Source organism: Platichthys flesus, chromosome 4 (genome assembly GCF_949316205.1).
Source record: "Platichthys flesus chromosome 4, fPlaFle2.1, whole genome shotgun sequence".
In the NCBI taxonomy this organism is placed as follows: domain Eukaryota; kingdom Metazoa; phylum Chordata; class Actinopteri; order Pleuronectiformes; family Pleuronectidae; genus Platichthys; species Platichthys flesus.
Window position 1 is genome coordinate 3,775,551 of NC_084948.1, and position 23,219 is coordinate 3,798,769.

A 23,219-nucleotide genomic window follows, 5' to 3' on the forward strand; every position below is an offset into this window, starting at 1 on the left:
ATAAACACTGCTCATGACTCTATCCAGCAACCGTAAACTCAATTATCTGAGGCATTGCCCAGATGAAGTGAAGATATAAAACAGTGTGTTGAAACCAAAAATCAACAATGTGTCGAGTCCTACAGTGGAGACCTCTTTTTCAGCTGAGGAAGAAGATGTCAGAAGAGAATAGGGTTAGGGTTAGGGATGCAACGGAACAGCGTGGGCGTGTGCTCTCACTCGTGGAGCTGGAGCTGGAGACGCTGGAGGAGTCGCTGCCAGGAGATGGAGTATCTGTCCTGGGGATGTCTCTCTGCCCGTCCCCGTCCACGCCGACTTCGTTGTCAACACGGACACCGGTCCCCTCCTCACAGCCATTCAGGTTGCTGAACGTGATCCTGGCGTTCAGGATGTGGTAAAGAGGGATCTCTGCAGGGAGGGGAGACGAAGCAGACGAGGAAGATGACATTGTTATTGCAGTGGTCAGTGCGCTGCGTCTTTCTACCTGTCTCCTCATCCAGTTAACAATGCATGCTCTTATCCGTCAAGGGGCTTATGTTTTCAACCCTGTCCAATGGTTGTTTGCTTGATTTGTTAGCAGGATTACCATGGAATTTGGTAAAGCAAATGGCTCAGTAAAATGTTTTGCTGATCCACATCAGGGGGCGGATCCAGGAATCTTTGTTATCCTTTTATTTATCATGCGATATTTGGCATTTTTGGAAATTTTTAACGATTTCCCAGGGAATAATTCATGGATCTCGAAGTCATATTACGGGAACTGATATCTATGAGGGTGTAACATTTGGTGCAGCTTGACTGAATATGAGGGGACTGTTGGGCTTTGGTGGAGTTATGAGCGATTCATCAATCAACCTTGCAATCTTCTCTATCCTCTCCACTCTCTGTTTTTCCTCCTCTCTTTCCCTTAATCCCTGTTTATAAACCTCCCTTCTTAGACTCCTCTCCTCCATCCCTCTTGCTCTCCCCGGAGCTCACCGATCTTGACTGGGAAGCCAGGCGGCAAGCGCAGCATGATGAAGTCACGCAGCTTGGCGAACAGGGCGTTGGAGATCGCCATCAGATCGATGATGGGCGCCACTTGTTCTGCCAGGGACAGAGGATGGGACTCGCACAGCCACAGCTTGGCTTTAAACCTGGAGGCAAACACACACAGTCAACACATTGGGCAGTAACGCAGGAAGAGATTTTATATGATTCCCGACTTTCACTACAACAATTTGTGCCTCATTTAAGGACTTAATTATTTTGGCCAGAATTACACAAAAGACATTGATCACATCAGCCAACACAAGCTACTGAGGCGTGTTCACAATGAGGCCAATCAATGCTTATATTTTAACTTGTCAGATAATGAAGACAGGATTGAGAGGCAGCTCTGCAACCTCAAAGACTTCCTCCTCATCTGCCACTCTGTATTAAGAGCTACAGAGCAGTGAACTGACAGACAGGTCAATGGCCGGTCAGACAAACACAGGGCGGCTGACCGGATGGCTGGTGTTGGCAGGTGAAAGAGATATGAGGTCACAATTCAGATCTATAACGTATAATACTCAAATCCCGAATGTGATTCATGGGCACGACATCGGAAAGCATTATAATAAGCTCCACTACAAAAAATTACATTTCAAACAGCTTCAAAAATGATCCTCTCATTTGATTTGGAGAACCCAGGCAGTTTTTAAATCCCTCTTTGATTTCCCATTTTAAAAGAACACTGAGGGTTTCTCCGGCTTAATGTTGTTTTGTTTATTTTTGTTAAATCCTGACATAAAGACGATTAGTCATGAGTCATTGTAACCGAGATTTGTGATAGACTGCAGAGACAGACTGTCTGACGCTCTACCAGCTTTGTAAAAATCTACTTCTGAAGTGTGAGTGTGTGGGTTTACTTGTACAGCCAATTAGGACCATTTGAGCCAAGTGACAAAATTTCAATTATTTTGGTGGGTCCTTAATTTCTGAACCACGTGCGTGTGCGTGTGTGCATGTGTGTGTGCATGTGTTTGTGTATGTGTGTGTGTGTGCATGTGTGCATGTGTTTGTGTATGTGTGTGTGTGTGTGCGTGTGTGCGTGTGTTTGTGTATGTGTGTGAGTGTGTGTGTGCATGCGTCTGCCTGTTGTACGCCTGTCAGCCCCGTCTGCCCTGGCACTTGGCTGCGTGCTTGGAGGGCGACTTCACTGTTTGCATGGCTGCCTGTCTGTTTCCCTGTCAGTCGCTGTCACCTCTGGGTCTTGGTGGTGAGTTGGCACTGGTGGCCGATGTCCCTCTGAGTCGGTGACAGGCCGGGGTTGAAGTACTCCTCGGCAGTCAGTGCCGCCGGGTTGGTCAACGCAGGAGTCGACATCTGGGTGACCAGGGCCTGCAGATAGTAAACAAAGAATAGAATTAACATTCAACATTCTTTCTATAAGAACATCTCATATAGTGAAATAAAATGTGCACAGGAGAGGATTGTTTATCAATATAATAGGATGTGTTTCTGATATATCCTTAACTTTCAGAACACTGTTTTTTTAAGAAATTAAATGTTTGCTCAAAGGGGCCTTGAGGTACATTATCTCTCTTGGTGTCAGTGGTGTTGCCCAATCTGCGTAAACCTGTCTAACAGCCTGATGTATTTAAAAACAACTGCCCTCATAGTCTGTACTTGAGATTATTTGTGCACATTGAGTTCATTGTTTCCTCGTTTATTCAGAAAATTCTTTCCTGAATCTCTCACTTCACTTCTTGTCTTTGTCTATTACCTCCTCGGTTGATGACTTGCCCCGCCACCAATAGCTACACCTGTGTTGAGTTTGTGTACTTAAACTGTGTGTTTCCATTTGTGCCAATAGTTTCAGAGTTGTCCTTGTTGTTGTGTTTATAGTGTTTGAGTTTCTGACTAAGATATGTTTTTGGGCCCGACCCCTATCCAACATTTTGGATGCATTCCAACCATATTTGTTAGGCAACTTAAGATTTTCAGATTTCCTGATTATCTTTTCCTATGCCAATCTGCAAACAGAAACGGCAAATCTGTCTAATTTACTGTCTAAAAATGTTCGTCTTGTCTGACTCCTTTTTTGTGCTCCAGTGAACTGCGCCTCCCGAACACAAACAGTGACGTAATAATTTACTTTACAAAGAGCAAAGATTTTCGGCTTTTAAAACAATTATTCTCCACTGTGTAACAGAAAAAACATCTCGGCTCCCATTAGGCTTTCAAGGCTTTCTTCTGACCTATACTGACATTTTTAACAACACATTGAAGAAGAAAGATTTACAGTCCAGCCCCAATTTGAGAACAAATGACAAAACAGTTTTTCTCTTATTGTAGACATTTCACATCATTATTGTAGATGCATCTGTTGGGTTGTAGAACTAATTAATTGCTCACCTGTCAACTGTTGTGTGACTCTATTAAATCTGTTAAAAGTAGGATGTCATTACCGGGAGAGGTAAAGGCTGCAAAATACTTTCCTAAGGGTTGCAGGTAATCATCAATGGCCAAATAAAAAAATGTAGATTTTGGCAAAACTGCAACCAATTACAAAACTGGTTTACACACAAATCTGAGCAGAGAGAACTTGAAGGGAGAAGATTGTAAAGAGCAGAGGAGACAACAAGGGGGGAAAGAGAGGAAAGTCAGAATACAGAAAGAAGTGTAGGAGGCAGGTATGAGTCATAGACGCTCATGAGCAGAAACAAATTAACCAAAACATAATCAATATTTGAGAGCAGGTTGGAGTGAATGTTGAACACTGCAGACATGCACTCCTGTTGACACAGTGAACTCAGCCTGATTCATACACTCAGTGTCCACTGAAGAGGGGAGGGGAGGGTTAGGATGCTGAGAGTGGACGGTATTATTCCCTCTCAATGGTCACATTGGTGACGCTTATTACTATTGTCACTATGATGGCTACCTTCAATGTGCAGTGTCCACTATAGTTATCAGCGGCAAACACGCCACTGTTTTCAGTTGAGAAACCTCACACCTTAAAAATCTCTTAACTTTTTAAAATCAGATTTGAACTGTTTTTGACATTTTCTCATTCCCCTGAAAAAAACTATTGTATTTAAAGACTAGAAGGGCTCTCAACAGAAAGCATACGTCCACCAAGGCTCAACAGTCAGATTTGATTCAATCAGGTTGCACCAAACAGCACATACTTATAGATATCAGTTCTTTAAAAAAAAAAAATTCAATCTAATCCCATCAATGCTCACAATGATAAAGAAAGTGAGAAGTACCACACTGTGGGTGAGGGTGTCTGCCGACCTGTGCAGTTTCCATCTACATGAATTTTCGGGATGTTGTTTCCTAATCCATGAGTCTAAGGGAACATGTGAGCCAAATTTGGGAGAATTACCATCAGGTGTTCTAAGAACAGATCGTTAGATGATAGCTGGACTCACCCCGTTGTTTGGGCCCATGTGTTGCTCTGCGATACCGAGGAAGTTCTGCAGTGGTGTCTTCCCACCTGCTCAGAGACACACAGTGATGAGTTAGACTGAGAGAGTTTAGCTGTAACACAATAAAGTGAAAATGAAGTCCTGTTCGTATGAGTTGTGCAATACTGATTACTTAAACCTTGACAAGTTGGCACATATTTATGAATGAGATTATGACGAAATCGCTTCAGAAATAATACTCTAGTTTCTTTGCTCAAGCAAACTTATTAAATTAACTCAAGCTTTTGTGCTGTGGTCTTGCATCTGCCAAGACAGTGAGCTGAAATAAGCAGGGCCATTTTGTACAAAACTGATGCGTGGAAATGATTCAAAATAGTCAGTGAGTCACAGTGTGAGTGTGCATAAAGATGAACGTGAGAAAACAAAGAGTCTTATAAACTCCAAACTTTTCTGTTTGGATCCTAACATCCCTGAAAAGTAGGCTGCAATTTTGTAAGTAATTCTCAATAACGTTAAAAAATTATAACAAAATGAGCGAAAATCATACTTTAATTGTATTATTTATTAAAATATAACCATTCTTAAAACTGCTTCATAAAAATAGAGTCTGTGTGTAAGAAATATATTCTCTCCAGTGAGGAGAGTTGGAAAGAAACTGAAAATATGTCGAGCCGCTCTCATGCAGGAGCCATCATTCACAGTAAGAAGCAGACTGAGGAAATAATATTTCTGTCTTTTTAAGGAACCCACTTTAAAGGAGCGGCTGCTTATTTAGATCTGAAGGCTGTGAGCAGAGAAGTAATATGAGCAGCTTTTTAGTGGTGTGTGTTTTCAGACAGCTCTGGTGCTTCGGTCGTCCTCAACAACCACAAAGTGAAGAGTGATGAAGGCTCATTAATTACTGGTGATGTCGGTGGTGTCGTCCACATTTTAACTTTTGCCTGATGATTTCCTGTTTGAGTCGAGATGCACTATGTTTATCTACCTACTAATTCCACAAAGGTCTTCATAATCTAATCATTTAAATTTCCCCATATTGGACTGATACAGACATTCACAGGTTCCTGTGGATCTGTCAGGGAAGCCATGATAATAGCATCACTTCCTCTTCAAAGTAAAAGCACATTAGTCCACGCCTTTGTTACATCGAGACTGGACTATTGTAATTCATTATTATCAGGCTCCAGCAGGAAGTCGTTAAAGACTCTACAGCTTGTCCAAAATGCCGCAGCACGTTTCCTGACGAGAACAAAGAGAAGAGAGCACATTTCTCCAATATTAGCATCGCTACACTGGCTTCCAGTTAAATCTAGAATAGAATTAAAAATTCTCCTCCTCACCTTCAAGGCCCTTAATGATATAGCGCCTTTTTACCTTAAAGAGCTGTTAATACCTTATAAACCCACTAGAGCACTCCGCTCCCAGAATTCAAGCCTACTTGTCGTCCCTAAAGTCTCTAAAAGTAGAGTAGGAGCCAGAGCTTTTAGCCATCAAGCTCCTCGGCTGTGGAATAATCTACCACTTTCAGTTCGGGAGGCCGACACCATCTGTTCGTTTAAGAGTAGGCTCAAAACCTTCCTTTTTGATAACTTTATGACACATGACACACAGAGCTTCTCTTTCCAGCTTCTCCTTCCTCTTCTCCATCCCTATCCCCCTTCCCCGGAATCCCTTTGCTTTATCACCCGTAGATCCAGGGCCACTGTGGCCGCACCATGGATTGCGGTTTGTGGATCGCGCACAGGGGCTCGCGGTGTTGGATCCAGTGTGGCGGATTCTGTGTCATTTGGGCTGATCGTGGTGGTGGTGGCGGACCCTGTGTCGCGTTGGTATTGGGTATGGGCGGTGGACCAGGACCGTGCTGGTGGCTCGTGGTGGGTCCTGGTGGGCGGCGGTGGACGGTGACTGAGGTCTGGAGTGGCGTCTGGTCTGGATGGTGGATCGTGGTCCTACTGGTTGCTGGCCATGGACTGTGATTGCAGCGGGACTGCTTGGCATGTCATGTTGGGGTTGTCCTTCGGGATGTCTACCCTCATCAAATAATGCTAGAGACTTTGATTATTGATGATGTTCTCCTGCACGTGGCATCTATTGCACTTCTGTCCGTCCTGGGAGAGGGATCCCTCACATGTGGCTCTCTCTGAGGTTTCTACATATTTTTTCCCTGTTAAAAGGGTTTTTAGTAGTTTTTCCTTACTCTTGCTGAGGGTTAAGGACAGAGGATTTCACACCCTGTTTGAGAATATGGGCTATACAAATAAAATTTGATTGATTGATTGATTAGTTTCGTTGCTCTTCTGCTTTGTACCAAGCAGAATTACAGAGCTTTTATGAAAAGAAATGAGTCCGACCAGTGTGTTGGTGGTTTAACAGCACTCATCTATGAAAACATTAACATCAGTTCAGTAAATTGTAAAAACATATATATAAATCAAACATGTGAAGGGTAATAAAGAAAATTCATTTTCATTCAATGAAAAACATTACTTATAAAATCTTCACTGCAGATAAACCAGGTAGGATAATCACAAAGTTAGTTCACTCCGCATCATATCCTGTTTATACAAGGTCCATCACACAAACCACAAAAAGTTGCAGTATTTTTAAGAACTGGTTGAGGAGGACTCACTAATGACGAGGAAGAATTCGATGTATCTACTTATTATTATTATATGTAGCGCTTCCCAGAACACATCTCTCCTGGCTATTAGCAAAATGCAGATGGTGATTGGGATTTAGAAACGTGTAACTCTCATGGGAGCATGAGACAGATGATCCTGGCTGACAGTGACAGTTTGAAGAGGGAGGAATGATAATCCTGTTTGATATACGATCTGAACAAGTACTCGAGAAGGAGCCGGTGAGTGAACCTTGCAGCGTGTTGGCTGGAGCCTTGTGGTGAGCTCACTTAGTTCGGGTGAGGAGAGGGAGGACTCATCAGTGAGTCTTAAATCAGAGAAGTGGTGGCACAGAGATGATGGTGGAGAATTCTGATGCTCCACATGAGGCATTGCTTGATAGAGCTGCAGCACAGTAGTGGAACAAGGCGACCCACCTTTAGTCTTGTTCTTGTTCTGGTCGGACAGATGGTCAGTTCTGGTCCTGGTGATCAGCTCCACATTGGATGCAGCATAAACCTGAAAGAGAAGGAGGCTTTACTTTCTTCCCACTTCTCACAGGAATATTCAACTGACTTATAGTCCTAAAAATGATAAATTACATTGACTTCTATGTTGAAAATAAAATACACATTGTGTTTTTTTTTAACTGTAGTATGACATCAATGTAAATTGATAGTATTTGGCTATTTTTTGCTGCCACATTTTACTTTTTGTAAAGTAATGTTTTCCTGCATCGTGATGTAACTCAATGTGACCCCAGAGAGGTCAAGCTCCTTGCTTGAGCTCTATAATGAGCAAACTGCTATAAAACTCAGAAATCTCTGTAGACATATTTTGGATTTGGGAGGGGTAGTGTTTTATAACAAGTTCTGTCAGCACTTATCACAGATAGGAAGCAAACTAAAATTAATTGTACCAAACCATGTTTTAGCGCTGGGGTTATGGTGGGGTCTACATTTTGAGAGCCAGAACACTAGGGATACAAGACTTCTGTGTTGTGATTAGAAGCAGTTCTCAGAAAATTTGGAATAGCAATTTAAGAATTTAAGAGTGAAACAACAATGTTGAGTACAAACAATACACAGGACCCATAGAGAGACCGTAGGTGATTGATGGTGGCAAAGAAGTGATACTGACTGATCAAGCAAATGTAAATGTTAAAGCAACGCGGTCACTTTAACTGATCAAAGGGGCCCCCTGCAACCAAATGTTAGGTTCCATGATGTTTTGTGTGACATATGTATGCCCTGTGGTCTACGTCTACCTCTACTTGTACATCAGATGTTGTCTATTAGGCTGATGTATTCACTAACTTTTTAATAAAGTGCATAGTAAACACATCCAAATAAAGGCTTTTGCAAATGAACAAAACCCTGGTTCAGTTTCATCCAAATTGAGACCACCTCGGACAAACATTTGGTTCATTGGTCCGGACTGTGGTCCATCTTTACTGTTGTTATTTTGGTGTGGACTATACTGAAAAGAAGGTGTGAAAGGTAAATGGAATAGTTTTGTATTTATATAGCACTTTTCTAGTCTTGATGACCACTCAAAGAGCTCATACAGTACAATTCATACAGTGAATCTATTCGCTGCACTTTGTTATTCTATGGGGGGCCATCCAGGGTTCAGCATCTTGCCCAAGGACACTTCGGCATGCAGATGGGTCAGACTGGGAGTCGAACTGCTGACCTTCAGGTTGGAGGACAACCAATCTACCTCTCAGCCACAGCCGCCCCGTAAGGGCCCTCGGGCTTCTTTCAGTGATCTATACTTAGGCTTCCAACTTGCTGGACAATATAAGCTGCGACTTTCAGTCAGTTGCACACTTCCCACAGGAGATTGGTTCACCAGAGTAACATGCAAATAGCGAGAACAGACGTTCAGGGAGTGGGAGTGAAAAGAGACACCATTCTCCATGTTCCAAGTCAGTGAACCATCAAACTAATTTTGTAGCTGCAATTTAAATGCATTCTGTTGCTTTGAGCGTGCCTTCATTTTTACTCCTCAAATGATCAGTGAGCAGACGTGTGACCCTAAAATCAAAAACAACAAGTTTTGAATTGAATGAATGATTTGAATTACACCACTAATTTCTCAATAATACAGGCCAATTTCTTTAAGTTACAGTCCACAGTACTGAACAATGAGTCCTCACCAGTGACCATAGAAAGAAAATTGAGCAGGATTCTGATTCAGAGTTTACACTGGGAGACAGACGAGGGAAAGGAGGAGGTAAAACGTGTCCGGGAGGAGACCCCCTCTACAAGATCTGTCTGTTTATGTTTGAAGCTCTAAATCAATGATGCAGAAAATAGATCTTTTCCAGGCAGCAGTATTTCAGAGCCAATCCTGTCTGAAGTGCTTTTAAACCACTAGAGACAGATGGTCCTGTGTGTCTGACACTTGTCTCCGATCGTTCCCTCCAGGGGGTGAAAGAAAACAAATGGGGTCAAAGCAATGAAAGTGCTTATGCAAGATGGACTTGTTTTAAAACTAGATTTGAGATCTGGTGTTTTGCTTGCTGATGAATTTTCCTGATCTGAGGTAAAAGCATTTGTGCATAATTGTTGTATCATCTTAAATTGACAGGTTTTCCCAAATGTCATAATTTCAAAATGTAGAAGGCAATGTTCTTATATATAAATAATCGTGGTTTTAAAATAACTTTGGGAAGTGATTTATTCTGGAAAATTACACTTATCAAATGAGGTGGACTTTCAGGAAATATCAAACTAATGTGTGACAGCAGTGTTTTCTCTGGACAATGTGAAGGATCAGCTGCCGCAGCAGCCGGGTTCTCTACCTTGGCTTCATATCCATTCACTGTTTCAGTCTTCTCACTTCTCCAGCCCAGGATACCCGTCCTATTCCTGCAAGACAGATTCAACACATGTCAGATCAGTGTGCTCCACTCTGTTCCACTTTCAATCACATTTGGTGTGGACAATCACCCTGAACCAAGCAATGTACCAAGGAGGAAAACCATTAACATGACACACAGTCCCCTAAGGCTGCGAGTCACAGGGATCCGGCTTTTCCTTTATAAAATATACAGCATGTAAAATTGCAGCCATTGTCCCTGTTTTTTGTTGGTAGATCATCTGTGCAGTTTGTAATTAGGAAGTCTGCCCAGAAATTATTGAGGCATATCCCAACTTCATGATTCATTTTCATCAAAACTTCATCACCATTTCTGAACCAACATTAGGTATTTTTAACAAATTTCAAACAACCATTTTGAAAAAAGGGGTATTGGGTGGTGGGTGGTAAGCAATGTCGTCTCACAACAAGATGGTTCCTGGGTCGAATCCCAGATCAGCTAGGGTATCTCTGTGAGGACTTTGCAAGTTCTCCCCATATTTGCAAAGGTTTTCTCCTCCCTCAGTCCAAAGACATGCAGGTTGAGGACTGTGAGTCTGAATCGCTGTTTGTCTCTGTTTATGTTTCTGGCCATCTGTTCAGGATGTACCCCGGGTCTCACAAAATATCAGCGGCGATTGGCTCCCTCCCTCTCCCTGGGATGGTTTGTACTAATTGGGTAATCCTCTAACATGGCTGTGGCTCAGGAGGTAGAGAGGGTTGTTCACTTTCCAGAAGGTTGGTTGTTTGATCCCCAGCATTATTAAGGGTCCATAGGCAACATACTGAATCCCTGTGCTGACTGTATGATTGGTTGATTGCTATAAACAATCCAATTATTATTATTGCTTTATGACCAAGCGTATAGATTCCTAATAAGAGGGAGCTTCTTGAACAGTTATCTCATCATCCCTAATGGGTGCAGTAGAATTTCAGGCCATTAGCGAGGTCATATATGCTCACGTAAAGTTATGTCTCAATTTCTGAGGGTTCTAAACTTTGTACTTTGTACCCAACCCTAACATGGCAGAACTGCAGTGCCATGGTTTCTGTGCGTGGCTGTGTGAAGACGTGTTAACTCCAGGGGTGGATGTGCTGCCAGGGTCGTTGACAAAGTGGTTTGCTGTAAAGCATCATAAATAGATTATTGGCATGTAGAAAGAAGTGCTGAGCAAGGAAAAGGCACAGAGGTGACACTGAGGTACAAGTCTGACAGGGAGATGATTGCACCCCGCCTCTCCATGCTCACTGTGAGTCATTCCCCTCTTCGTCACTCACTCTTTTTTATCTGTTAACATTCACTTCCTGTCCCTGCATCTCTTACCATCACTGTTTTGGCTCACATAAAGTATTTTATCCCACCTCCTTTCGAGTCCCAATCATCTTTCTCTCGCTGTTTATCACTGCATGTCTTCTTTTCCTTTCCCTTCTCATCTCTTTCTCTCTCTCTCTCATTTATTTTCCTCCAAAACTCTCCCTCAATCCTGTTTTTTCTTCAACCCCCTCTTCACTTTCCTCTTAAACCATTTTTCTTCTCTCCATCCCTCTTTGTCCAAAACGCCATCCCCCTCTCTCTTTCTGTCACATCAGTCTAATCTCACCTCCTGACCAGCATAAGATGAGTTTTGTCCTCGGTGCCCCACCTCCCCTCCCTTCTCACCTCCTTTCACATCTCTGAGTCAGTGTCACTTTATGTGACACTGAGATAGAAAACTCTACTGTTTGCATATTAAACAGTTCCTAAATTGACAGCACATGAGCCACCTGCTTCCCATTTTCTTCTGCTGCTTCTTTCTGTTCTCTTCTATTTTCCTCTCGTCAGCTTGTGTCTAGTCGGCCTCTCTTTTTGTTAACTGCCGCGTATTACTTGCACTGAAGAGTTGAGTTTTTTGTAAAGTGGTATGAGTCTGATTCACACAACCTGAAGCTAATCTGTTCCTCACTACCTCCACAACGTGTGCCGTATGACTGCATATAATATGTTGTACTATGTTTTCAGTACTGAATATGTTGCGTACTTATAGGTCAGAGTGAAATGGCATGTCCTGCATCGCTGACATTGACTGATGTTCACTCCTGACATCTTTTTCAGCTTTTTAGAATTTTTTTGCAAAACAGTGCACGTAGGACAGACATGATGAAGAGTGGACTTGTTTTTAGTGAGTGCAGTGGCACCCAGGGACCCAGTGTGAGTGTTGCTGTACAGCTGCTAATGTGACAACAAAAATGACAAAATAATAATTTAGCGTGATAATATTAATTTTGTCACGGAACGTGCTCTCCTCTCTTCAACAGATAAGAGGAAAAATGTAAATGAGTAGGAGTTAGCTAAATAGGCCAATTTGTATCCCCTGGTCAGGTACCAAAAAGACAACAGAAAAAATAGAATCTACAAATGTTAAATGCTTAATGCTGAAACATAGTGCCTCACTAGAGACACTGATTAAAGTCTGTTTCACAACACTAGTTAAAGTAGCACATTTTAGCAGCAACAGCCATCATGAGCTACTGTCTGTTTAAGACAAAATATGCATGTTGCAGCAAAACCCCAGAGTGTGTATAGCCGACGTTGTGCCTTTTTGTTTTGTTCTTCTTGTTCCTCTCGTCTCCTGTGTCATATAGGTTTGTTGTTTGTATATAAAGCTCTGCAGAGTTAAAAACAAACAAGAGAGACTGTATATAAAGATGGACAACATGAGAATCTTGGTCATGTGGCCGAATTGTGTCATTCTGCAGCGAGGCAAGTGATGGAGGAGAAATAGCTGTTTATCTCTGATTGTTAAAAAAAAGCACAAAATGGTGGGACTAAAAAGAAGCCCTAGTTCTTTGATTAGGATGTAATGGTGCGTCGCGGCATGATCGGTGTTAACGCACATCCTCATGTTTTATATTTTATGACGCATCATAGAAAAATACAGCAGTAAATAATAAAATAGGATCATAGATACATAGCAATTTTCCCTTTTAATTACAATTGTTATTTTATGGTGCTAAAGTTTCATGAAGAGACATTAGAGATTGCTTGATTTACCCCCTGAGTCTTACTGACTGTATTTATGAGAAATAGATGCCTCTGACCTCTCAAAGGCGATGTTGCGGGTGTCCAGCTGAGTGGTCACCACCGGTGCAGACAGCCTGGTTGCTACCTGCTCATCGCTGGGCTGCACCGCCCCCAGGAGACCCAAACTGGCTGCATTGCTGCTGCAGGCGCCTCCGTTCCCCTGGCCGGGTGAAAGCGCTGTGAGAGACGAGACACACAGGGTCTCACAGTACACCAGCTGCCTGTCATGGTCCACCTCCATCACTTCTGCACTGGACCCTGGGAGTGGTATATAGAATATGTAAAGAATAGTTAGAAAAGATGATGACAAGAGATTGTGGATGCCGCAAATGGACAGGGAAATGGAAAAGGTCCCAAATAAAGTAATAGAGTGAGGGATGGCCTTATGCTTATTCAGTAGTCACAAAGGTCAGAAGAAAAGGAATAGATTCAAATGGTCTGAAGAAAGATACAAATAAAGGAAGAACTAGGCAAATCAATGCACAGAGGACCTAGTAGCTGAAGAGAGCTGTGGCAGGATCCATATCATCCAGGGAAGAAAAGGTTCAGTCACACCTGCACCAGTTTCTGTTAATTTTCCATAACATATTATTTTGATATGAAGCCTGTGCAAAATGCAAACTGCAACATTACTCTCATTGACTGTTTACTCATGCTCTTTCAGCCCATAATTGTATTATTACTACTGGTGCACTGCCGGTTCTAAACCTGCCTGTTTGGAATGTTCTGTTGTCTAGTTCTGTATCAAAGCTCCGGAGCTACTTCAGAATTATTCCTTGTCATTATTATTTGTGTGCTGGATGTTGTGTGCAGCGTTGTTTCATAAAGAGTCTATGGGGCAGAGTGAAGTTAGAAAACGTTATGCATGAAACTGAATTTGCTTTGTTACTATTCATGTGTCTGACTTTCATATAAGTTTAAATGATAAGCTGAACAGGTTTTTTTATTTTTCAAATATCGCATGTCAGCTATTTTAGATCATGGAACCACTGCTGTAGTTTATCCGAGGATGTAGAAGAATACATCTTGCTGACTGCTAGTAGGTCAAAGCTGTCTGTTTGGAAGGACTTGTTTGCTTGGCCTGTGGTAATGCTAGTTTCAGCTTTCAGAGTTTGGTGAAGCTCGACTCGGTATGCAGAACCCCTGAGGAACCCCTTTTTCTTGGGGAGGGGTATAGATTTTACTTTCTTGCTGAGAAGATGAGCAGATTACTACCACTCAGCACATAGCATGTTAGTTTAACACAAAGAATTTCACTGATGAGTTTTTCCCACACATTTTGCCTAGCATCAACCCTGAAGCTCACTCATTTTTTTTTTTTTTTTTCGGTACAGAGGTAGAATACAATGTGTATTGATTTTAGGAGGGGTTATGTGTGTTGGGTTATATGTGACCTCCCAAAGTCCTCTCATTTACTCAAACTCCATGAAAGAAAACAAAAATGTATATTTTCTATAATGTGAAACTATTCCTTTAAATTATTTGGCATCTGCCTTCACAATTCATCTTTGTCTGTATTATTTTATTTTGTTGTATTAAACACATGGTTCTTTAGAAATTAATATATCCTGACACCAACGTCACACACACACACATACACACATTTTAAGCTCTGACCTTGTCCTCTGAAAATAAAGCTCCGGTTTCCTCTCTGCCAGGTCATCTGTTCAAAGCCCATCAGGGTGGTGTCAACACGGAGACACTGACCGCTCTTCCAAACTCTGTAGGTGTCGCTTGGGCAGATGCGTGACACCAGGGGCACTAAGGGCAACACAGACTGGCTTTGAATCTAACCTATGTCATTTCTAAGTGACATGCACCATATGTTATCCAGCTTATCCTGATTTCACTATACCACATGTAGGAATAAAATACTTTCTACTAGCTGTGCAATTTACCAGTGTAGAGACTCATAATGCAAACTCATCCATTTGTGGTTTTACTCACTGAACAAAGACTATGGACTCACCCCAGCTGGTAAACTCCCATTTCATCTCCACATAGAAGTCCTGGGCCTGGATGGAGAGCAGAGGAAGCAAATGACAAATGAGAAGTCAACGGGCAGTGATAGAGAGAGAGATAGACAGAGAGAGAGAGAGTTGGTGAATAGGAGAGTGATGAATTCAAAGTTAGATAGAGAAAGGAAAAGGGTAAAAAAGAGTGAGAGTAAAGAGAAACAGTGAAAACTGCAGTGATGCTGCTTCATTGTCAGTGCCAAATGGGACTGGCACAGAGAAGTGTATGTTTGTGTGTGTGTGTTTGTGTGTGTGTGTGTGTGTGTGTGTGTGTGTGTGTGTGTGTGTGTGTGTGTGTGTGTTAATAATAGAACTGAAGGATGAAGCAGTGGAGAAGAGAGTGATGTGGGTGTGAGCAGCAGATCAGGAGCATTGTCATGTGCAGGGTGGATGTTGCAAGGGTTGTTGTTGTTGTGTTTGCCGTGTGAGTATACTATGGGCAGCAGCTGTAATATATTAGAGGAATGTTCACACAGGCGTTTTGGCCAGCTTACTGTGAGGGCACCTGAGCCCCTTACAAGACGCAGGCTTGCCTGAATTCTGGGCTGCAGCTTTACAAGGACGCGATCTACACAGCCCACGAAAACCGTTTTCCTTGTGGGCTGAGTAGAACACTAAGGCCAAGCTGAAATGGGATGGTCTGGTCTATAGAGGATTTCCGTGCTCATCCCATCCTTATTGCTGTTGCCTAGCAACAGAACTGAAATTGGACACAATGAGTAAGTTATAATGCCCCTTGTTTTTTAATCGTGATACTCAAGCATTGGACGTCTCGCCACTTGCCGGCACCATTATCTCTTTGAAAAATCCCTGCAGCTAACCTATTGCTAATGGGGAAATCAGCGGTGATTACGTAAGTCTGCAGAGTATTGTCAGGTTACACAAGTGTTGAGAATAGTACTGGTAGCAGATATTGTATGTATGTGAATTTATAGATGCAGTAGACACAGACAGCCTGCAGTGAGCAGCCACGTTGTGTTGATGTCCGTGTACATCTGTATTTCTAGGAATGGAGTAAAGTAATGATTATGAATATCTATGCACACCTGTGTGTGTGTGGCGGTGCGTTTATGTGTGTGTGCGTGTGTGTGTGTGTGTGTGTGTGTGTGTGTGTGTGTGTGTGTGTGTGTGTGTGTGTGTGAGAGTGTGTGTGTGCCGTGGAAGCAGATGCACAGGAAGACAGATTCTATGAAGGCAGCTCCTCTAACTTTAACAATGTTCCCTGCAGCTTTACTGCTGCAGCAGCTACAACACAATCTGCTGCTCCTCCACACATTCATTTCAGGATTATCACCAATTTCCATTCTGTCCAGTCTACAATCAGATTACCCACAGGAAGAGTTTTGCAACACTAAGACAAATCTTTTCATTGTAAACAAGTAAATTCAGTGCGACAAAAGTATAAATATTCAAAATATGAATCTACATTTCAAATGTGTATTTTCATGTTTAGGATTTGTTAAACATATGTAATCTGTGTCCATGCATGCATATGTGTGTGTGTGTGTGTGTGGTAATTTGTGCTTCAGAGTGTTGCACATGTGTTTTGTGTATGTGAAATCCCACTTGGCGCAGTCGCTCCAGCAGGACGGGGATGCCCGCCAGCCTCTTGGCAGTCCTCTGGTAGTCACGGTAACGGAGCACGAGACGCACTAACTCCGGATCTCTGGTGCTCACCGCCTCCTGAAGAACTGAAAGAGAGTAGAACAGAGCCAATCACTCAGGACCTCATCTAAAATGTATGCACTAGAGACATTTAAGGGGGCAGAGAGAATTGAAGAGAAGCTGAAGTAGGCCAAAAGAAAAGCTGCTCTACCAATTACTGCAGCGTGCCGATCATTCATCAGACCGCCACTTTGCTGCTAATCTTACAGGCTGTTCTACTCTTGGGCAATTATAGAAAAATGTTCTTTCTTTTTCTTTATTACGAAACAAGTGAATAGGAGTAAACACACACACACATACGCGTACAGCTGCAATCACCAACACATGGCAACATTCTGATAATATTAAAAAACTTTTTTAACTCGTGCATTGGCCCTTGATAACCTGTCTGTGTGGAATGAACTTGTCCTGTGTAAATGCTACGGAGCTACTTTGATACTATTCCTGGATGTTGACACCCCCAGTGACTGCTACAGAGCACTGGGCGGCTATTTATTCACATTCAAAACATTTTAAATCATCTCTTCATACCAAAGATAATACAGCACTCCACCTCCTTTGGCCCTTAACAATACACCTGCCAGGTGTGGAGCAGATAAAATGAACAGTTTCTCATACGTTTATGGAAATAGTGGGTAGGTATAATCCAGTAATATAAACGTAATATAATCTAATACAATTGAAATAAAAAAAAATCCTTATGGCCAAGTTAAGTTATTTAATAGAGAGTGAAAACAAATCTATATAAATGAAGGTGGCATATTGGACTCTTGTACCAAACAATATAATTTCAAGGGTAAAATCTGAATTGATTTCATGCTCAGAGTCTCATTGCCAGACCCAACTCCACACTACATAGCACAGAGCCACCACAGAAGAGCCATTTTCTTAAACCAATCGGAATCACTTGGGTGCCAATCTCATCCGTGCCAATAGCAAAATACAGCCAGTGTGAAACCTTACAGGTGACTATTTTGCATATGATATCATACATCATATATTTTTATAGTCCTTTTATTGTGACCTAGAGGGCATCATTTCAGGTCATTTGTGATCAGGGTTTCCACTGGGTTACTGCAAAGGCCATGTTTGGCATATACTGTCCTTCCAATGGGTTTCTTCTTTTAGATATTTTCACTGTCCAACAAACGTGATGTTTGCTGCTCATCGCCCCCCCCCCCCCCCCTTTGTAAAGGAAAGGTAAATATTGATCATGTCCAGCAATGACAGAAGGAACAATCATCTTTAATGACCCTCACTCTTTTCCTCAACCTCCAACTCCTGACACGTGTCTGGTCTCCTGCATCTCTCTGTCAACACACTCACTCAAACGGATTGAAGTAAATCCAAAAGGTTTTCTCCTCTCTCAGGACCTGGTACTCTGAGTTTATTTTCTGTATTGATTCACGGGAGTTCTTATATTAAACCCTTAAAACCTTCTCCTGTCACTGCTCCTCTGTCACCTTTCCTGTCACTATCTCAAATCATAACAAATCAAGACTTTCTTTATATAAAAACACTATAAGAACGACAAACTTCTGGGCCAGACTGTGGGAGATGTATTTGTTGTTTCTGTCGGGAGGATGGCACAGATTTGAGATCACTTTTATCTGTGTAAATCCTTAAGTGTATTATCCTCCAAATGAGGTCAAAGATTATGTGGTCATAATTTTAACCATTATCATTAATCTCCACTGGTCTCATAATTTACCTTAATTACAGCTGTTTCGTAATTACTTTATTACAAATATTACAAACATATTATTGAATAAAATGCAACATCAAGCTCCTCTTTTGTGAAACACACACAAGCCAATGTATCCTGAGCACACACAACTTGTGGTCTCTCCATGACTCCAAAGTTCATTACATTAAATAAATTAAATATCCTGGAGACTTTCTTTAATCTTATCTGTAGTTACTACTTGCCTATCCCTTATTATTGCCTTCATGATTTCCTGATTTACTTTATGGTGACTCGGTTTTAGTCCATAAGGAAGACAAGTCCACATAATGTGACTGTAAAAATGTGTTAAATGTCCAAAAACACGAGTAATACCTGGACAACACATGCACACTTACGCACTCACATGCACACACACTCACCAGTCCATCCATTGCGGTTTTCTTTGCTGACGTCAGCTCCATTCTGCAGCAAGACCCTGGTGCATTCCAGCTGGCCCAGTGTGACAGCCAGGTGGAGAGGAGTCCGACCACGAGGGTCCAGATACTCTAAATCAGGCTAGATGGAAGTGGAGGAAAAAGAGGGTAGGAATGTTTGCAGTAGGTAAGAGAATTAAGGAGGGGATTGAGCGGAGAAAAAAGAAATTAGGGTAAATAGGGGTTATTGTGTATAATTTCTTTAGTAAGAGGGATAGCTAGAAAAAAATGAAAATAGGTGTGATGATGACGACAGAATGACGGAACGAGAGATAGCGACACGTGCTGACTGATCTGACACTACATGGCTGGTTGCTGCACCCCACTTATTTTCTGGGCAGGGTAGAATGGGCGTAGCTTCACACAGGCAGCATATATGTGCTCTCTTAAACAGGCCTCTGCACCCAGAGCTGTTTATGAAGCCTTGTGTCTGCAGGGCTTAAAGACTGAGATGCACTTCAGTGAAGGTAGATCGAATTTAGGCAGGCAGTAAATACACTTTGAAGCTTTATGACAAACATGTTGCTGAACAAAAGCACAATTAATGCTTATATCTCCACTCTGCATTTCGAAGTATGTCAACAAGACCTAGCTTGTCAGCCATATTACAGTGTTAATCTCTCACATCAATCATATCACTGCTTTAATGCACTGAATTAAACAGAATTACAGCGGTCGGCTTTTAAAGCCGTCTCAGACAGATGGTAGACAGCTACAGATAATTTTAGATGCTCAGAGAAGCAACTTATTGATGTAATTTCGTGCAGCACTGAAACAGACAAATGAAGAAAGGGTGAGTCAAGCCACGTTTCAGAAAAGTTGTGTATGCAAAATGTTGTTTCCTGCAATATGTTTGTTGAATCAAAATACTGTTATTCATCTTTAAATAAACACTAATTTGCTTTCTTGAAGATTGTATGCTGCGTTCGTGTCTGTAGCGAGATCCTTTCAATAAACATGCTTGACCAATCGTGAGGCCCTTTCCACGTTTCAAGTACCTAATGAACTTACCAGAAAAATTAACATTTGGACAAACATCAGTGTGATAAGAACTGCCCAAAATGCCAGAAACCATCTTTGAGAAAAAAGTATTTAATGTGTACTTTTTGTACTTTGTCCCATCCATTAACAAGGCATTGTTTATGACCTATCCTGCGGCCAGCCAGACAAATATATTCTATCTATGAGCTGATCTATTAGCTAGTCGTAGCTTCTTATTAAGCAAACAGAGATTTAAGTGATTTCAATCTAATTATCTTGGAAAGTACTGTTCCATGTGCAGAGAATCCTTGTTTACATTTATCGGAGCGCACGTCCAGGCATACTGGTAAAAGGGACTTGTTATTGTTACTGTCAGCCACCTGTTCTGCTGCATACAGACACAATAATGTCCATCAGCAACACTCCTGCAATCCAACAAGTGTAACCGTGTCATCACGCCCATCCCTCTCTCCATCCATTCCTCAGGCTCGTGCACTGTTTTTTAGTCGCCTCTCTGCACTGAGCTCCTTCAAAATCATCTGATCCATGGTCAGCTCTGTCAGTCTGTCACAGTCTTGAATTTTAATAAAGGAATACTCTTGGAGATAAGAGGCATGGATTGCACTTGAGTAAAGACCTTAAGAACTGTGGAAAGATATCCCTATAGGACAAGAAATTAGAGAGCACTTACTGTTGGCTGTTTTTTTTAGTAAGTGAATACAGGGGAAAGGTCTGTGCATTTACTGATCCACATAAATCCTTTAATCAAAGCAGCAAAGAGAGGGAGGAAAACTATTCACTCCTTAAGCAACTGTTAACAGGACAAACCAAAAAGTTTCACCTAAGTAAGCAGGCCTGAAAGTTTAGTGTCCTCAGTGTTTATTATCCTATAATATGAATAAGGGGCTGCTACTGTCCAACACTGCCATGCTCTGACATACTGAACACAGACAGAAAGCCTCGCCAGATACATTATGATGGTGACCTCATCCTTCTGTTTCCGCGTGCAAAGGAAATGAGGAAAACCACACGGGATACCATCAACACAAAAAGGAGCTTGTGAATGCAAATACAGACACAAAGATACACAAAATACTCACACACACGAGAACACTCACATGCTCTTAACATGTTTGTACTTGATTGAGTCTAGTACAGCAAAACTCAATAATATGAACATGATACCAGGGTTTCAGTGTCTTAATGGGTGTATTATCTCACTGACTCTTTGGTTAACAGCTCTCTGCTCTGCACAGCGCTTTAAAAAGCGGCCGTGAAAATGACAGAGTGAGAGACATTTGTAAGTAAACTGCCTGTCAGCCACAAGTAAGTCGTAAAGGTGGATGTGTCAATGGAGAGAGAAAGGGGAAAGAGTGACAGATTGCAATTGTGGCTGTGGAAGATATGGGGAGGGGCGAGGAAATGAGATAGAGAGAGAAAGATGGGAGGAGATGGGAGCTGGAGGAGACAACAACATACGAGGGAGCCTCAGGAGCCATGGAGGCTGGGGAATAGAGGGATGGAGCGTTATAGCAACGCAAGGGGAAGAAAGTGAGCAGTCAGCTTTATCTGTGTGTACTGCAGAGAGAATGAAGCCCAGGTGTAACCTTCAAATCCACGTCTCAGTGCTGTGTGTGCTTATGCGTGCATGCACAACATGGACACAAGAGCCTGTTTTGGCAGCATATATGTGAACAACTGTAAAAGTCACAGGAAGAATCCTAAAAGTACAGAGTGAATATTTAAAGGAAGCCTCCGTCAACATATCCACCACAATTTGAAATGACAAGTTGGAACAAAACCCATTTCATATGTCGCAAGCACATGACAGGGAGAAAAAAGGGAGCAGCAGAAACTGGAACAAGCCGATTGTGAAAGGATGATGAGACCGAGGAACGGCTGTGAAAAAAGAGCTACTTGGCTCTCCTTTCATTTTTCTGTATTTTCTAAGATACTTACACTGTCTCACAGCGTATTTTCATCCAACCTTCAAGTGGCTGTGTGTAATGTTGTGATTATCAGTTAAAGCTTATTTTACAGTTCTGCGCCAGTGTTAATTTCGTTGACAAAAACTATAACGAAAAATATCCGTTAACGAACTTTTTTCCATGAGGAAGACGAGACAAAGACGTAACGAAAACGGATCTTTGAAAATAAAAACGATGACTAAATCTATTTTTAACTTTCGTTGACGAGACGAGACAAGACGAAAATGTTGGTGGTTGACTAAGTCACAATAATTTTTAAAACATCATCGTATCATGCCGTCATGAAGTATCAGGAGCAGGCGTGTGAGTCTGTGTGTGTGTGTGGGTGTGTGTGTGTGCCTGTGCGCTCCCAGATAGCGCACCGGTTTGTACCGAGCTGCAGTTTCTGTGTTCGCCTCCAGTCTGACCTGCTCTCCCTTTTTGTTTTCACATTTAAAACTAAATATATATTTTTAAGCTATTAGGCTGCAGCTATATGTTTTTATAGAAAAGGAGTTTAATGTGGCTATTAAATGTGAGTAAAACTAGACTAAAATGTAATTCGTTTTCGTCGACTAAAACTAGACTAAAACTAAGAAGGATAAAATGTGACTAAAACTAATTTGCATTTTCGTCAAAAGACTAGGACTAAGACTAAATCAAATAAAGCTGCCAAATTTAACACTGTTCTGCGCTCAATTTAAATTGTTCTGAACATATAGCTGAGGGTGAACGGTTGAAATATGGCACAAAGACAAAAGGAGCTTGAGAGGCGAGGATTGAAGAGGGATGGTAACAAAGGCGAGGATATAAACAGACATACAGTATGTGGTGAGGGAAAGTTACAGACCGACGGCTGTGGGGTTATTGATGAAGGTGGGTTATAGAGAAAGACAGTATGGGAAGAGTACAGGGTACTGAGTGTACAATATGTAACAACATGACAGGGTGACAAGAGAATGATCAGCTGGAGTGGAGCTTCGGTAGGTGCTTCCCCTTCTCCCCTAACTAATGTATCTCCTGTGTTAAGCTGGTTCCAGACACACACGGAACTCTTAACGTTTTCTTGAGCGGCCGTCAGTGAGAATACAAATGTCTGTGTCAGCTGCCCCAGACCTTTTCAACAACTTTTCCTACTAGCCCCCTGGCAGAATGTCCGACTGGGCCCATGTGAGAATGCAGCAGAAAATGTGCCGCAAGTTGATGACATTTCTAATACGCAAAAGACGCACAACAGCAAAAAGAACACACAAAAAGAATACTGTTGTGCTAGTTCATCTGCTAATGCTTCTGGACACACCTTCAGTGATGTTTCTAGAGTCATCAGGTGTTTCTGGTCTTGTAACATCAGTCATCCTCTTCCAGGCGACCCAGCTGGGGCTAATCACACCCCAGCTTGTGACCAGGGGCCTCATTTATTAAACAGTGCGTGGGATTCATACTAAAAGTGTACATGTGCACAAAAGCCATAATTGTCATTTGCATGG

General features: G+C 42.0%; 1 protein-coding gene across 1 annotated transcript in view; it reads right to left on the minus strand.

The window, feature by feature from the left end:
* The window catches only part of ankrd13b (ankyrin repeat domain 13B), a 41,431-nt gene that overhangs the window by 5,335 nt on the left and 12,877 nt on the right, over window positions 1-23,219 (minus strand). The window contains exons 2-12 of the mRNA XM_062386833.1: window positions 18,731-18,866; window positions 16,526-16,650; window positions 14,914-14,959; window positions 14,562-14,705; window positions 12,962-13,202; window positions 9,828-9,894; window positions 7,456-7,537; window positions 4,404-4,468; window positions 2,228-2,364; window positions 979-1,136; window positions 220-408 (exon numbers count right to left, since the gene is read on the minus strand). Coding sequence (XP_062242817.1) covers window positions 220-408; window positions 979-1,136; window positions 2,228-2,364; window positions 4,404-4,468; window positions 7,456-7,537; window positions 9,828-9,894; window positions 12,962-13,202; window positions 14,562-14,705; window positions 14,914-14,959; window positions 16,526-16,650; window positions 18,731-18,866 — 1,390 coding nt within the window. The remainder of the gene's footprint in view (window positions 1-219; window positions 409-978; window positions 1,137-2,227; window positions 2,365-4,403; window positions 4,469-7,455; window positions 7,538-9,827; window positions 9,895-12,961; window positions 13,203-14,561; window positions 14,706-14,913; window positions 14,960-16,525; window positions 16,651-18,730; window positions 18,867-23,219) is intronic.